Raw genomic sequence first — 15,990 nt, forward strand, 5'->3', positions numbered from 1 at the left:
CTCATACTTAAACACAGACTCACAACAATCGTAGCTACGGTGGTCGTAACTCTCATACTTAAACACAGACTCACAACAATCGTAGCTACGGTGGTCGTTACTCTCATACTTAAACACAGACTCACAACAATCGTAGCTACGGTGGTCGTTACTCTCATACTTAAACACAGACTCACAACAATCATAGCTACGGTGGTCGTAACTCTCATACTTAAACACAGACTTACAACAACGGTCTCTTTGTGAAACGGGTACTGGGTCTCGATCCACAATGCGTCCGTAACGTTACGACCTATTGTCTTACGAACGACGTGGTGCTACGACCTCTTTTCTGCTGCACCGAAAACAGACGTATCTATCTCGACACCAGACAGGATTAAATCCGGATGAGAAATTATTATTTTGATTAAGCATTGATGGGTTTACGAAACATTCAACACAATGTGATAGACGGTTTCCCTTTTTTAGACAGACTATAATAAAGTGTTATAAAAAACAAAAGTGATACTGTTATGTGATTATCTGACGATGTGTGGTACTGCCAGCGGTCAAACCATTCGGTCATCAAGACAATCCTCTACCAGACCCGTGAAGATCCATGCTAGAATTGATCTTCGGCCACCATTAATTGTCGTAAGAGGCTACTAACGGGATCGGATGGTCAGACACGCTGAGTTGGTGTCATCGTATCCCAATTGCGTAGATCTATGTCCATCACTGGATTGTCTGGTCAAGACTCGATTATCTACAGACTGCCGCCATATAGCTGGAATATTTCTGAGTGCGGTGTTAAACAACAATCAATCCTCTGCCAGAGAATTGCTGCTAAATGCGACGTAAAATCAGAAGGTTTATCCCTTCGTGTTAGGATGGACCCGTGAAGGTCCTAGGTAGAATAGGCCTTCAGCAACCCATGCTTGTCTTTAAAGCCGACTGTGCCTCTCGTAAGAGGCGACTAACGGGATCGGGTGGTTAGGCTCGCTGACTTGGTTGACACGTCATCGTTCCCAATTGCACAGATCGATGCTCATGTTGTTGATCACGGGATTGTCTGGTCCAGACTCGATTATTTACAGACCGCCGCTATACAGCTGGAATATCGATCGCTGAGTACGGCGTAAAGCTAAACTCGCTCACTCGTGTAAGGATGAGCCTACATTAGGTATGCTGACATCCCTTTCATAAAAATGGCATCGCCCACTGAGACGGACAGTCGTGGAGTATATTTCAACGCTGCTGTAATTGAGTTAATAAAGGAGATTGAAGACGGCAATACGACTGCTCCAGTGGTATAATTATATTTAAATTAGGAAACTTTACGAGGTTCCGCGGGTACAGTGGAATATTGAATACAGACCATATGCCATCCTGAAACTAAACAGGATATTTATTGTTCATTAAATCCAATGCATGGAATATTGCAGTTTCCGGGCCCACGAAATATATAGATATACAAATTGTTTAATAGGAAATGAACTTAGGATATGATAACTGTGATAATAAACATGTTTATACGCCAAATATAATCTAATTATAATTATCAGAGCAATTAATCACTTGATAGCTATATACATTATATATAAAATGGAGTTGGCTGTGATATTGTGGCGTGCACGTGTATTACGATTTGTTCACGATTAATTCACTTCCTTTATTGTTTCGGGAGACGTAAACAATATTAAAGGTATTCACCGAACCCCCTGTCAAAGCATTAGTTGTTACCCAAAACAACATTACATTTACATGTTACTAGTATTTTAATCATCGTGTTTTTCTATACACAGTGGTGAGATTTGTTTACCCCGCTGTTAGTAATATTCCAGCAATATCATAGCGAGGATCACCGGAAATGGGTTTTACGCTTTGCACCCATGTGGGAAATCGAACCCGGGACTTTTGTCGTGACATGGGAACATTTTAGTCCGTAGGCTACCCCACCAGCCCTATGTTAAGTTACAAAGGGGCAGTTTGTAACCAGACACAAATACACATTATAGTGGACCTAACAAGTTATGACAAAATCTACTGATAATCAAAAATGGATTTCTGAAATGGACTTCAGATTTTTTTCATCCGTGTGTGGAATCCAACCCCGTTTTTCGGCGTGAAGAGCCAACACTTTTAAGCACAAGTCTACTCATACGTCCTTCCTGCACACACGTCCTGGCTGGTAGTTGTGTGATGCCTCACGCGTGCGGGACTTCGATACAGATCACTTGTGCATTTAAATCACGCTGCCATTACAGCTTGATAGCTACCTTTAGCACCCCGTGTCAGTGCGGGACTCGAACAGGGTTTTCCTTGACATGAGACAACGCACTAGCCTTTGGGCTAACACTAATTACACCGACAAGACAAGGAAGAGGACTTCGCGCTGAATGGTAGAAAGAAATAATCAGTTTCAATGTCAAAGTATCCTTGAGGGTATGTGAAAGTGCAATTCAGCCGAAGTGACAGAAGCACTATAGACACTGCCTGGGGCTAGCAGAGGGAATTTGTACATGGGTCCCCCTGACCATGTCGACATGAATACGTCCATGGGTCTCATTAATACAAGCTGGAGGCTCGCTGGTCTGACTGTGAAGTCTACATGACAGGGTACAACAGCAACAACAACAGCCGGTACAATTATATTACTAATAGTGTGATCACGTGATCATTAATATACAGACATTACAGATGACACTGATGATGATTATGATGTTATTACTGATTTATTTCATCTATGTGATAAATATTATAAATATTATAAGATTATAATTGTTCTATATATATATAGGTGATTTCAGCAGATGTATAAATGATAAGTATATGGATGATGAGTCCAGATATTTGTTCTTTTCTTCTTGCAAAATCGCCTTTACATTTCCACAAGATCCTTCGCCGTTCAACGGCTCTTCACGTGGGTGGTTAATGAAAACTAAAGATCTTGTGGAAATATGAAAGAGTTTTTGCAAGAAGAAATATCTTTACTCATCATTAATATATTGTGATGATGATACGATGATGATAATACTGGCGATTATGTATGCATGTGATGATGATACTGACAATTATGTGACTGGTATAATATATAACGATTATGTTGAAGATGATGGTAACACTGACGATTATGATATGACTGGTATAATATATCATTGAGATGATGTAGTGTTACATGATACTGCTGATGACACCAGCACTCAAGAACATGACTACGTTACTGACACTATCATTATAAACTGATGACTAGGTGATGATGATGATGATGATGATGTTGTTGTTGTTGATGATGATGATGATGATGATGATGATGATGTTGTTGTTGTTGTTGATGATGATGATGATGATGATGATGATGTCGATGATGTTGATGATGATGATGATGTTGTTGATGATGATGATGGTGATGATGTTGATGTTGATGTTGATGTTGATGTTGTTGTTGTTGATGATGATGATGATGATGATGATGGTGGTGGTGATGTTGATGTTGTTGTTGTTGATGATGATGATGGTGATGATGTTGATGTTGATGTTGATGTTGATGTTGTTGTTGTTGATGATGATGATGGTGATGATGGTGGTGGTGATGTTGATGTTGATGATGAGGATGGTGATGATCAGAAGAATCTCACGATATTAAAATCTTCCTTGACATACCCTAAACACGCACACGCAACATTGCTAGGTATGAAGAGCCAATGTCAGGAAATAGACCAACAATACGTGAATCCAGACATTGTCGTTACAGATAACACAGGCAGTGCATATCGCAATATACACATGTCGGCGGTTGCAATATACAGTGACCGGCAGCCGTTAAAAAGCACTGTCGCGAGAAAATACAATTCCTCTTTCGTAATTCTGGAGGCGAGGAGTCGCTTGACAGACTACACCGATATCGTAACAACAGACGTCTGTATCACAAAGCCCTCGTTGTTTTCACGCAATCGTGCACAATTCTTAAATTGGACATCTTCACAATAAAAATCAAGACTCCCAGCCTCTCTTTCATTGTCTTCCGATGATTGACAGCTAGCAGACAGCGGCGCATGTTCCCGGCTGTGAGCGCCCTCTAGCGAGTGTTTACCGTATGCAAATTGCTCTGCGCTAAAAATAACCACCGACCTTTACAAATAATGGAGGCCGCGTTGAACCCTGACCTGTGACCTTTCCTTATATGGGAATACTGACCCAACCTCTATCCAAAGCATTGCATGGCGATGTTGCTCGAGAGAAGGAACGATGTAGCACCATTCCCGTCGTTTGTTTGTGTGTTTTGAGAGGATATATGCACGTGAAATTGTACATATGTGGATTTTAAACTATAACAGGACTAAACGGTTACGTGGATTGTAAGGGTAGCGCAAAATGGCGAACAGCATAGCTGAGAAACTGACCAGCACTTCGTCGTGGATGAGGATTTACTTGAGTCTACAAACGGCCCTTGCGCTAGTTGGTAAGTGTTTACTTTCTAACTTTTCCCATGTTTTACATTTTGAACCCACGGGTGTTACACTAACAGAAAGTACCAATCGTGATGTTAGAACAAGTTTTACAGCTTTCGTACCAATATTTGCAAGTTTGATGAAATTACAAGTCGAATCCAAAAGGTACCCCCCGGTCGAATATGTCCCGTTTGCTATTGTTTGTTCATGTCGACCAAAATTGACAACACGGCCGGTTTAGAAGAAATAAGGTTCAGGGTCTCGGCTGTCAAACTTGTTCACAACTCTGTTCAATGCCACATATTGTCTTTGCGAGTGAAGGATACACTGTTCCAAGTAACGGAGTGTTTATGTTTTAAAGGGGTCAACTTCTCAACTTGTGAAAAAGATTTTGAATTGATCGACGAATCCCTCTTTCTTGTCCATAGTGACGTTTTGTGTTCGGGACTATGGAACTATGAAGAAGAAAATAACATTCACCAATGTGTGTTTAACTTACATTTGAAATTACACGCGAAACGTACATCATGTTAATTTACACGACGTTTTTTTTTGTTTTTTTGTTTTTTTTAAAGCGATTACATGTGACCACGCGCGTGCATGTTTATTCCCCCCTCAACAAACTAACAATATATTCTCCAAATGATACATGTAATGATAAAATGGTAATGTCTGAGCTGGTTTCAGACCGAATAATGCCCAACGCTTCACAATTAACATGCTCTTAGTCAAGGACAATGCACGTGATTATCACTGTAAGTATACCAAGTAGATCCAGCGTGACGTAATTAATCAGTTTATCTCGTTGATAAGATTCATTGTTCTCTACCTATCAGACAAAGGAGTTTTGAGGTATATAAATATGTGTAACAGACAATGGCTGCGGTATGTGCCTGTTTGAAATGATGGCAGTGCAAGAGCGAACAGTGTTTAAATATGTAACCAGACTAAGTACACTGTTAAATTTGATACGCTGTTCAACACAGTAAAACTAACACAGCCAGTATCATTAGTCAGTTTGGGAATAACATATTTATGAGACTGATATGTGTATGCAAATATCTTTTGGTGTTGCTTACAGCTAATTCTGTCAGCTGTGAGGACATTGGTGTTGTGTTCGTACAGCTAACAGTTACTGGTTGACATTTTTATCGTGTAGCTTAGGAAAGAGCTGGAAGCTAGGAATAAATTGCAGGTCACATTGACATGACGGAATATCATACATATCTTTTCAATCCCAGGGGCTGGGTATATCTTGTGTCTCCAGATAATTAAGATTCTTTGGAGCAAGTACACTTTGGTTCGAGAATGGCTTAATTCATCATTTCAGTTGTTGCTGTTATTCCTTTAGTTGTAAACATACCGTTGTATTGGATCAGCGTTAAGATAGCTGTTTGCTTGTTTGAAAGTCCTGTTCATTATGAGATAAATATTTTTTAAAACACATCCTGTTATTTGCTGAGGTGATTTAGTTGACCAAAAGTCTGAAATCTAGTTTAAGCAAGTTCATGCATTTTTGGTGTTAGGCATAATGGACACAATATTTGTTTTCTCGATTGATTGGCAAAAAATATTTGCAACATAAGAGAGATTCGTATTGATTAGAGTCTGAAGATGGTGCATTGCAGAGACGAGTCGGTGACTTCTGCGCTAAACCGAAAATTGATATTGTGATTAACGTGTGTGTACTGTTTGCTTTGCGGTAATTGGACGATGATTGTATTGTTAGCTTTTTGTTATGATCTGATATTCATATGATATCACTCATCAAATTTTAATAAATCAATATTCTCAACCAGTTATATTGTCTCCATCTTATCAAAGAAGGGTGGAAGTGCCTTTTGTTGGAAGAATAAATCACCAGTATTTTTTCAGTGATTGATGAGAACTGACTTTATTTGAATAGTTGTGAAAAGTTCACGTAGTTCATTTTACTGTTATGTGAACAAAACTGAAAGTGCTAATTTTGCTATATTTACAGTAATTGTTTGTTTTAGTCATCTGTTGGACAAAAAATGATCTGTGTTTTTAGTGTTCGGCTAGAACTGATTTTATTTGAAGTTCTAAAGTTGTTTTTAAATTTTTTTCATTCAACAATACTGAGATGCTAATTTTGGTTTATTTGAGGTAATTGCTAGTTTTATTATTTATGAATATGTCATGGTGACATATGTAATGTAGAGATATTGTTTGATTGCAAAATCTGGATATAGATATAAGTTTGATTGACAATGAATGAATAATACATTTCATCACGAATTGTCTTCGCCAGACTTACATCACATCAGAACCTTCAAACCAATCACGTCATGTTGCTTTAACACTGACAAATGGAACTGAGCTAAATATATCTTGTGCTCCTTGGGAAGACTTATTAGAATATATGTTCGATCAATATATGCTTTAGAAATTGAATTGCTGTTTTATTTCAGTACATTTGCTATCATGGTTTTCGAAATATCGGCATCTCATCACTATGAAATGCTAAAGTTTAGTCAAGGCATTACATAAATCAAGACCAGTAATTTGAATTTACTGACATACTTGTCACAGACTGTTTTCGAAATTTACGACCCGTAGAGCAATTACTCTGAGTGGACTTGTCAGTTTATGAGCAAATTCACCTAAGGGAACTGCTATTGGTTTTCATTTTCTTTCAATCTTTTGTCAGGAGCAAAATGGACTTAATTAATGATGTTTGTAATGACACAATGCCATTGAGTTTAAAGCTGTACATTGTGCTCTAGTCGGCTGTTTTGCCCCTTGTTAATTTCACAATAAGCATTGGGTTGTGAATTTATGACACGAGACCACCCAGTGAAAAGCACACCCGTTTAATGGCCTTTGTTTTCTGTTTAATGGTCAGTTTGGCCCAACTCGGCAGTTTCGCAGCTTTCATAAATTGTCAGATGCATCAACTTGTCTTTTAATTGAATTGATTTTGATCAGTTTAATATCAGCATGATTAACTGATGGGTCATTTGATGAGGTCAAACTTTAGGACCGTGATGGAATATGTTGGTAATGTCCTTGAATGGCTATGGTCAATCTTTGATTATTAACAGATTTTGTCATATTTTTGTTAGGCTTGCTAAAAAATTTTTGTTTCTGGTCACTCACTGACCCTTATCGTAATCCCGCTGACTCCGGTCTTTCTAATTTAATTGATTGGTGACAACAACGACGACGATGATGATGATGATGACGACAACGATGACGACGATGATGATGATGATGATTCAAATCTCATAGTAATACATTTGTAGCCATGGTAACAACAGCATTTGCTTTGACCTAAATTTGTAAAGATGCCAATTCCATATATTCCTTGAGACTCAAAGTCTTTTATTCCTGTTTGACATGTCATTTGACCACGTTCTGCCAAAATAGGTGCCAGAGAAACTTTGAATTCAAATGGAATGGTATTGGATTAAATATGCAACTTTAGAGCAACTGATTGTGAGTTCTTTGGAAAACACAGCATAATATTTCATCTTTATTGACATGTTACCAAGAACAGTAAGTTTTGGCTGGTAGTGTTCATTGTCTGAAAGGAGCACCACTCTCCCTCTTGAAATAAAGCTGAATTCTTTGTTGAAGTGTGGCCATCTGGTAACAGTATTATTCTGCATTGACATGTCAGGCCTGTCTGTCATTGGCTGAGAGTGACATCTGCTATGAACATCACTCATGTGTTATCACACGTTATCACATCACAGAGCCTCAGGAAATATTACACAAACGTTATCCAGGTTGAGAAATGCTTACTGCAAGGAATGTTGGGAAAAACTTGGCGAGTTAGTCTAACTGCCATGGCCTTTTTACAAGGGTATCGTTTTCACGTTTTCCAAAGCGAAGATTTGAAAACAGAAAAATTTAATTTGCATTTGATTTATATTCTGTAATATTCTTTGCACTGATTTTGTAATACTACCATTTCTGACACAGGAATCAGAAAAACTAGTAATGCAAAATGTTTGTGGCAGTTTTCAAAAATTTAGATTGTTGTAATGGGTAAAACAGTGGGATGGGAGTTTCTGTTGGTGTGGGAAAGATTACAGGGTTGAGACACTGTTGCTATTGGCAACAGGGAGTGGAGATAGAGGAGAGAGTTTAATGTCAGATGAGATGTTTGAGCAGAATGACAGGGTGGATTGCTGCTGTATGGAATGACGTCATGGAGCCAGTGAGGTATAGTCAGCGGAGCTGTGTCATGGATCCTTTGTTACAAATAATCTGGATCCATGGTATTTTTGACCCAGTGGTGTTAACTGTATAGACCAATTGAAGTGAACATTTATGAGCCATCATGGACCAAGTGATGTGTATTGTGTGGAAACAAGTTATGTTTACATGGATGTACATGTGGACTCTATGGACCATTATGGATCCGGTGATGTGAACTTTATGGACCAAGTGATGTGAACTTTATGGACCAAGTGATGTGAACTTTATGGACCAAGTGATGTGAACATTATGGATCAAGTGATGTGAACATTATGGACCAAGTGATGTGAACTGTATGGTCCATTGTGAACAAAGTGATGTGAACATTATGGACCAAGTGATGTGAACATTATGGACCAAGTCATGTGAACTTTATGGTCCATTGTGAACAAAGTGATGTGAACATTATGGACCAAGTGATGTGAACATTATGGACCAAGTGATGTGAACATTATGGACCAAGTGATGTGAACATTATGGACCAAGTGATGTGAACTTTATGGACCAAGTGATGTGAACTTTATTTCTCCATTGTGAACAAAGTGATGTGAACATTATGGACCAAGTGGTGTGAACTTTATGGACCATTGTGAATAAAGTGATGTGAACATTATGGACCGAGTAGGGTGGACATTGTGGATCATTATGGACTCCTTGATATGGTCCTGTATGGACTAAGTGATGTGAACTTTATGGACCATTATGGGTCAAGTCATGTAAACATCATGGACCAAGTGATGTGAACTCTAAGGACCAGGTGATGCAAACATTATGAACAATATGGATCAAGTGATGTGAACATTGTCAACCATTATGGACCATGTAATGTGAGCAATATGGACCAAGGGATGTGAACATTAAGGACCAAGGGATGTGAACATTAAGGACCAAGGGATGTGAACATTGTCGACCATTATGGACCACGGACGTGAAGACATGAAGTAATAGCCATCGCAGACTGAAGGAGATGTGACTTTTATCAAACTTTATCTCATTATTACATGAAATGATTTAAGCAAAAGACCCTGGATGATCTGAGTGAACGACAGGTCAAGTGTTGATGGACCCAGGGAAGGATTCAGCCTTGGCCAGCTTCACTGAAACAGGGCCTACTCCTGAAAGCTGTAAATATCTCAATCCTCTTGGAGTGTTTGTTTACCCAGCAGGAACATGAGCAGAGAGGTTCTAGCTACTGTAGGAGGCTGGTTCCCATCAGTGGGATAATCAGCCTCATCCTCAGGGTGAAAAACTGGACAAAAAGGGTTAAAAACATGAAACTGCAAATTTCTTCTGTAACCCCAAATGAATATTGTTTTCTGGTTATATACGAATTTATCAAAAGTTTTGTTATTTGCAATGAAATGAGTTTTCTGTTCTTCAGTTGAAGGCACTGTTCTACAAAGTGAAAAAGTGTTTAGTAATTTAGTGATTGCAAACTATATGATCACCTTTGTGGAATGGAGGAGGGATAGGAATACTGGGATAAACAGCTTCTTCATTACAGCACAAAGCACATAAGTGATCGTAAGTCACGAAGGTAACCGTAGTGCAATTTTAAAGAATGGGAGGGTTAACCTTTGTAAAGGTTGCTTTGTCACACGAGTCCCTGGTCTCTAGTCAGGATTATTATTCATGAGATAATGCTAAAGTTATGATCACCTTATCACATAAGAAAATGCAGAGTTAAGATTGCCGTCATATTGACTAACCACAATAGAGTGTGAGTGACTGAGTGAGCGAGTGAGTTTAGATTTACACCACAGTCAGCAATATTCCAGCAATATGGCGGCGGTCTGTAAATAATCGAGTCTGAACCAGACAATCTAGTGATCAACAGCATGAACATCAATTTGTGCAATTGGGAACCGATGACATGTGTCAACCAAGTCAGCGAGCCTGACCACCCGATCCTGTTAGTCGCCTCTTACGACAAACATAGTCGTCTTTTATGGCATGGATGGGTCACTGAAGGTCTTTTCTACCCCGGGACCTGCATGAGTCACACCATAATGGAACAGGAGCCAAACACATTTGTGATTTATAAATATAGATGCATCTACTGTACAGGATAGATAATTTGTTAAAAAACAAATTTAAAGCAATCAACAAGTAATCAGGCTCTAACAGCAATGTTGTTTTTCTGACTGGTCTTCTCCAAGGCCTCGTCTGTCATAGTGTAGAGATACTGTAGTGAAATCAGTAAGTTTTTCATTAAAGGAAAGACTTTGTCAGCTTATTTGAAGATTTAATGTGTTCTTGAGGATTGGGGATAGTGATGACAGCCAGAGGATCTGTCTGAAGAAGGTCCTGGGCTGATGTTATTTTTTTTTATGAGAAATAAAAAGATATATGCACTTAGCTAATTTGGTATTCATGGATTTAATGTGATGTTTGAAGTGATAAAGTATCTTTGATGGCTTTGGATGTTTTTTTCAAAAACTCAAAATAACCTCTGCACTTCTCCTGTAGAATATAAGCAGAGATGGTGTATTTGAATAGTATGATCATGATAATTACATATCTAGACGTTGAAATGTTTTATGAGAGATTTGGGTATGGCAGTATAGATGTCAAAGGCAGAGTACTTACCTTGTGGAGTTGATCCCCTTAGCGGTGCCAGAATCCTGTCACGTTTTGAGGACTTGAGTATTGTATCTGTGTTTCCAGTTTTGCTGAAGAGACAGTATAGCCTGTTGCAGATCAGCTTTTGGTCAGATACTCTGTGGTTTAACTCATTCACTTTCTACATCATACTCTCTCACAATCAGTCACATTCAACATCACACTCACACACTCACATTCAACATCACACTCACACACCCACATTCAACATCACACTCATTCACATTCAACCCACATTCAACATCACACTCACACACTCACATTCAACATCACACACACATTCAACATCATGCTCGTATTCAACATCACACTCACATTCAACATCACACTCACACATATTCAACATCATGCTGTCATGCTCACACATTCACCTTCACACTCACATTCAACATCACGTTCACATTCAACATCACACTCACACATATTCAACATCACACTCACATTCAACATCACGCTTACATTCAACATCACACTCACACTCATTCAACATCACACTCACATTATTCAACATCATGCTCACATTCAACATCATGCTCACACACATTCATCTTCACGCTCACATTCAACATCATGTTCACATTCAGCGTCACGCTCACACATATTCAACATCACACCCACATTCAACATCACGCTTACATTCAACATCACACTCATTAAACATCATTCTCACACACATTCCTCTTCACACTCATATTTAACATCAAGCTCACATTCAACATCACACACACATTCAACATCACACACATTTAACATCATTCTCACACACATCCCTCTTCACACTCACATTCAACATCAAGCTCACATTCAACATCAAGCTCACATTCAACATCTCACTCCCTCAGTCACCCACTCACTCACTCACTCACTCACTCACTCCAACTGACATACTTTGGTCTAACAGACATGCTGTTCAAGACGGTGCTCCCATTGAACATGCTGAAAGATCAGACAGTATGCCACTGGCTGGATGTGGGATTTTGAAACAATAATTATTTACTTAGCACGGAAAACAGACTCAAGATGTCAAATATAATTGTGAGTAGAAACACAACTGTCTTACATTCACACATGACCTTGCCATGTTGATGTTGACGTAGATGATGTTGTTGTTACTACGTTTCCAGCACATGAAATGCTAAATATGTGTTGAAACCAGTTGCAGGAAATTGAGAAATAATTGTGATGATATTCTTTTCAATGCAACTGCCAAAGTTGTGAGGCTGATCAACATACCATTATCCCTTACAGAACCCCCGAGTATTTTGGCACTACTCCTAGTACTACATTTTGGTATTGACTTCACCGAGAAAACAGGAACTATGTTCACCACAGCGAGAAGAAAACTGATGGAATATAACTTGATTTGCTAATTATGGCAACCAGATTTTTTTCTGTGTTTCAAAGTGGAGCATGGCGATTTTGATGTACTACTTGCGTCAAAGAGCTTGAATGTCGTAACCTCTGGCATATATTGATGCCACTCTGTTGGACATCAAAGCTCTGGGAATAAAATGCCGAGAGATTTGAGCCGAGATAACAGTTTAACCTCCAGCTTGAAATCAACTGCCATAACGCCTGAGTTGAAAAGACAAAAATACCATTTCTGTTTTGAATGATCACGAAGGAAAAAAACATGAATTATTCTTGCATGATTGTTGATAGTTTTTCAGCGAGGAAATTGATCGAGTTATTTTCAGTTAGAAAATGAGCCAGTATCAATCTGAATACTAAGTAGCACTTTGACATATCAGTAAGACGTTTGTCTTGGACTAGTATGTGTCACAAGTTGATGTAGGTCTACAGAATTGAATAATGGTAAGGAAATATGCGCATAAACATTAAGTTACGTATTTTTGCCCCGAAGGTTCACGTTTTCTTGGCACTTCCGAAGGCTGCCTTGCATGACAAAATTGGTTCCGGAATGAAGTTACTGTGTTTTGGTAAATATTCTTTTGTTAAATTCTCGAGGACATTTCCTTGTAACCGAAGACAGCTTTGTAAGATTTAAGAAGTCTTTTTATGCTACATAGGAACTTTCTTGTAACTATCTGTCATGTGGAGGTGATGTTTGTCAAGATAGATGTCAGATGGTGCTGCTAAGGTTTATTAAATTAAGTAAAAACGTTTCATTTCATTTCATTTTAAGTTTAATGACTGTTTTATGCTTATTTCGATGGAGATGAAAGTGCAGATTTGGGGCTCTGAATTCCTTTGATGTTAGTGCTTAAAGTTAAGCAGGGACCTTACATCACTGATTTGAAATATGACTATTTCACTCCTAAAATATACTCTTGAGATGAAAAAGAACAAAATTATTCAAATTATTTGTTTTGTAAATAAAATATGTTCGTTGTTATGGAAACAATAGATATTGAATAACGATTTCAGTTAAATAGCAGGTTGGCAAAATTTTCTAAATAATCAAAATATATTGAAAGGGAACAAAAAGGTAACATGTTAACAAGCAAATATGTCTGTCGTTATGCATTATTTTGATTCAGGTACATCACTCACAGCCAGTCTTCACACTTAGTTATCCTACCATCTGGTAGCAAGTGATTAATGTCGTTGACCTTTGACCAGGTAATTAAGGGTCTTTGTGACATAATGAAAGTCCTTAATTGCCAGTGTTTATTGCCTGACAAGGTCTGGGGAGTAATTAGATTCCACCAGCAGCACTGGGAACAGTCAAGTCTATTGTGTTGTATAACAGTCGTATTACACTGGTCATCCTGCAGCTCAGGCTGTGCTGCTGTTAGTGGATGTGACTGACAGGTACTGATGTCAGGGCAATGTTGTTGATTACTGGGAGATGGAATCTAGCTTGACCACAGGGATCCTTACTGCCCAGCCGCTTGTAACAATCTGTGTATAGGAGATTTGTATAACGTGTATCGGTTGGTCAATATGGAGTCTGGCTTGATGAAGGTCTGTTTCTGCCTAGATGCCTGCCACAGTTTGTATCTAGAGGCTTTGTGTGGTCTGTACCTAAAGTGTATTGGTTGGTCAATATGGAGTCTGGCTTGATTACAGTGGTTATCACTGCCTAGCTGCTTGCCACAGTTTGTATCCAGTCTAAGTAAACTTAGTCTCAATACTTTTCATTACACTCCACCACTGAGTCTAACAAAACCTTATGGAAGGTCGTGTCAGGTAACCTTTGAGATTGACCAATCAGAACACAGCTTACCAAATCGCAAAAGTGGACATTCGCACATACCTTTTGAACTTTTTATCTCGAAAAGGTTCGTACCCAAACTATTCCGAATGCTATTTAGCATACGCTCGCTTCCGGGTGATGCACACGGCATACGTACAACCATGACAACGGTGAGTAAACAGTTGTTGAAAGTAATGGTTTTGGCAATATTCAAGGATGTCATCTTGTGGAAATATTAGCTAATGGTAACCGTGTCAACAGAAACCCCAAAGCGTATATACTGCAGGTCAAATAACTGTGTTATATGCAGATTTTTGTTTGTGGAGAGATCTCTGTCAGTGACCTGAATATTTTGAAAGTCCCTCCGATCCTTAAATAGTAGCCGTTGTCTGATTGGTTAAATCTATTTAACCGTCTCGCGTTTGATTGGAATGTCATTGGTCGCTCAAAGGTTACCTGACGCGACCTTCTACTATGTTTTGTTAGACTCAGTGGTGGAGTGTAACGAAATACACTGAGACTAAGTTTACTTAGATTGAGTTTGTATCGAGAGGCTTTGTGCCATCTGCTTCTAAAGGGTATTGATGGGACAATATGGAGTTCTGCTTAGTCCTATTTTCTTCCACATCGCTGACTTGGTGGACATATGCCATCGTATCCCAACTGTGTACATCGATTTTCATGCTGGTGAATACTGACTGTCTGGTCTAGACTCGATTATTTACAGACCTCTGCTGTGTAGCTGGAATTTTGCTGAGTATGGTGTAAAACTAGACTTACTCACTCATTTTTTCCTATTTATTGAAAAAAAAGAAATGGACTGTTTAAAAGACACAGTTTGCCTGCTGTTGTAGTCTCTGAAGGAGAAAATGTGGTAAAATTAAATGCAGAGAATATTAATGACAGTTGATGCCAACTTTTTCTCTTCTCGTCCTCAGATTAGGAATATGGCTCAGTCTATTCATGCCATAAGTCTATAATAAGATATTGATGTTATAAATCAGTTTTTGTTAGCATAATATGATGTTTGACAAAAATGGCTGTTGAGAGTGATAACTTGCCATTATAATTTGAAATTATTTGAATAAAGTTTGGAAGTTCAAAGAACCCCAAAAAGGTGGGGATGGCAAGGGGTCATCTTTGTTATCCATTGAGAACTTCAATTTGAACGTTGCTTGAACTATCTCATGAATGAGGAGCCGAGCTAAGTGTTTTCTTCCTCTGGAAACAGCAATGACTCCACGACGAAGAAATAAAATAACAGGATTAGAGGTAATGCTAATTTTCTCAATTTGGACAAAATGGTTGCCAGTGCTTCTTCTTCTTTCAGTTGCTAATTCCATTGATGCTCAACAGATTATTTTAGCCTGTGTCCTTTTAGGAACAATTACAAAAAGTTTTTAACAAAGAAATGCCCTCGTCGAGAAGAAATCATTATATTATGCTAATATTGTCATTTAACTATGTTAGGCTACTACACTGTCATGTGAAAGGTCAATTTTCTCCTAAAATCCCGCATTTTAACGTAATGCAGATTTCGGTCTTAATACG

At 38.6% G+C, this 15,990-nt stretch overlaps 1 protein-coding gene across 7 annotated transcripts in view; it reads left to right on the plus strand.

Annotated features, from left to right (window-relative positions):
• Positions 1–4,197: 4,197 nt before the first annotated feature.
• LOC137259977 (neogenin-like) overlaps positions 4,198–15,990 on the plus strand; it is a 143,304-nt gene continuing 131,511 nt past the window's right edge. For all 7 annotated transcript variants that reach the window (XM_067797635.1, XM_067797637.1, XM_067797633.1 and 4 more), the window contains exon 1: positions 4,198–4,441. In XM_067797635.1, the coding sequence (XP_067653736.1) occupies positions 4,354–4,441 (88 nt within the window). In that variant the 5' untranslated portion in view covers positions 4,198–4,353. The remainder of the gene's footprint in view (positions 4,442–15,990) is intronic.

Source organism: Haliotis asinina, chromosome 13 (genome assembly GCF_037392515.1).
Source record: "Haliotis asinina isolate JCU_RB_2024 chromosome 13, JCU_Hal_asi_v2, whole genome shotgun sequence".
In the NCBI taxonomy this organism is placed as follows: domain Eukaryota; kingdom Metazoa; phylum Mollusca; class Gastropoda; order Lepetellida; family Haliotidae; genus Haliotis; species Haliotis asinina.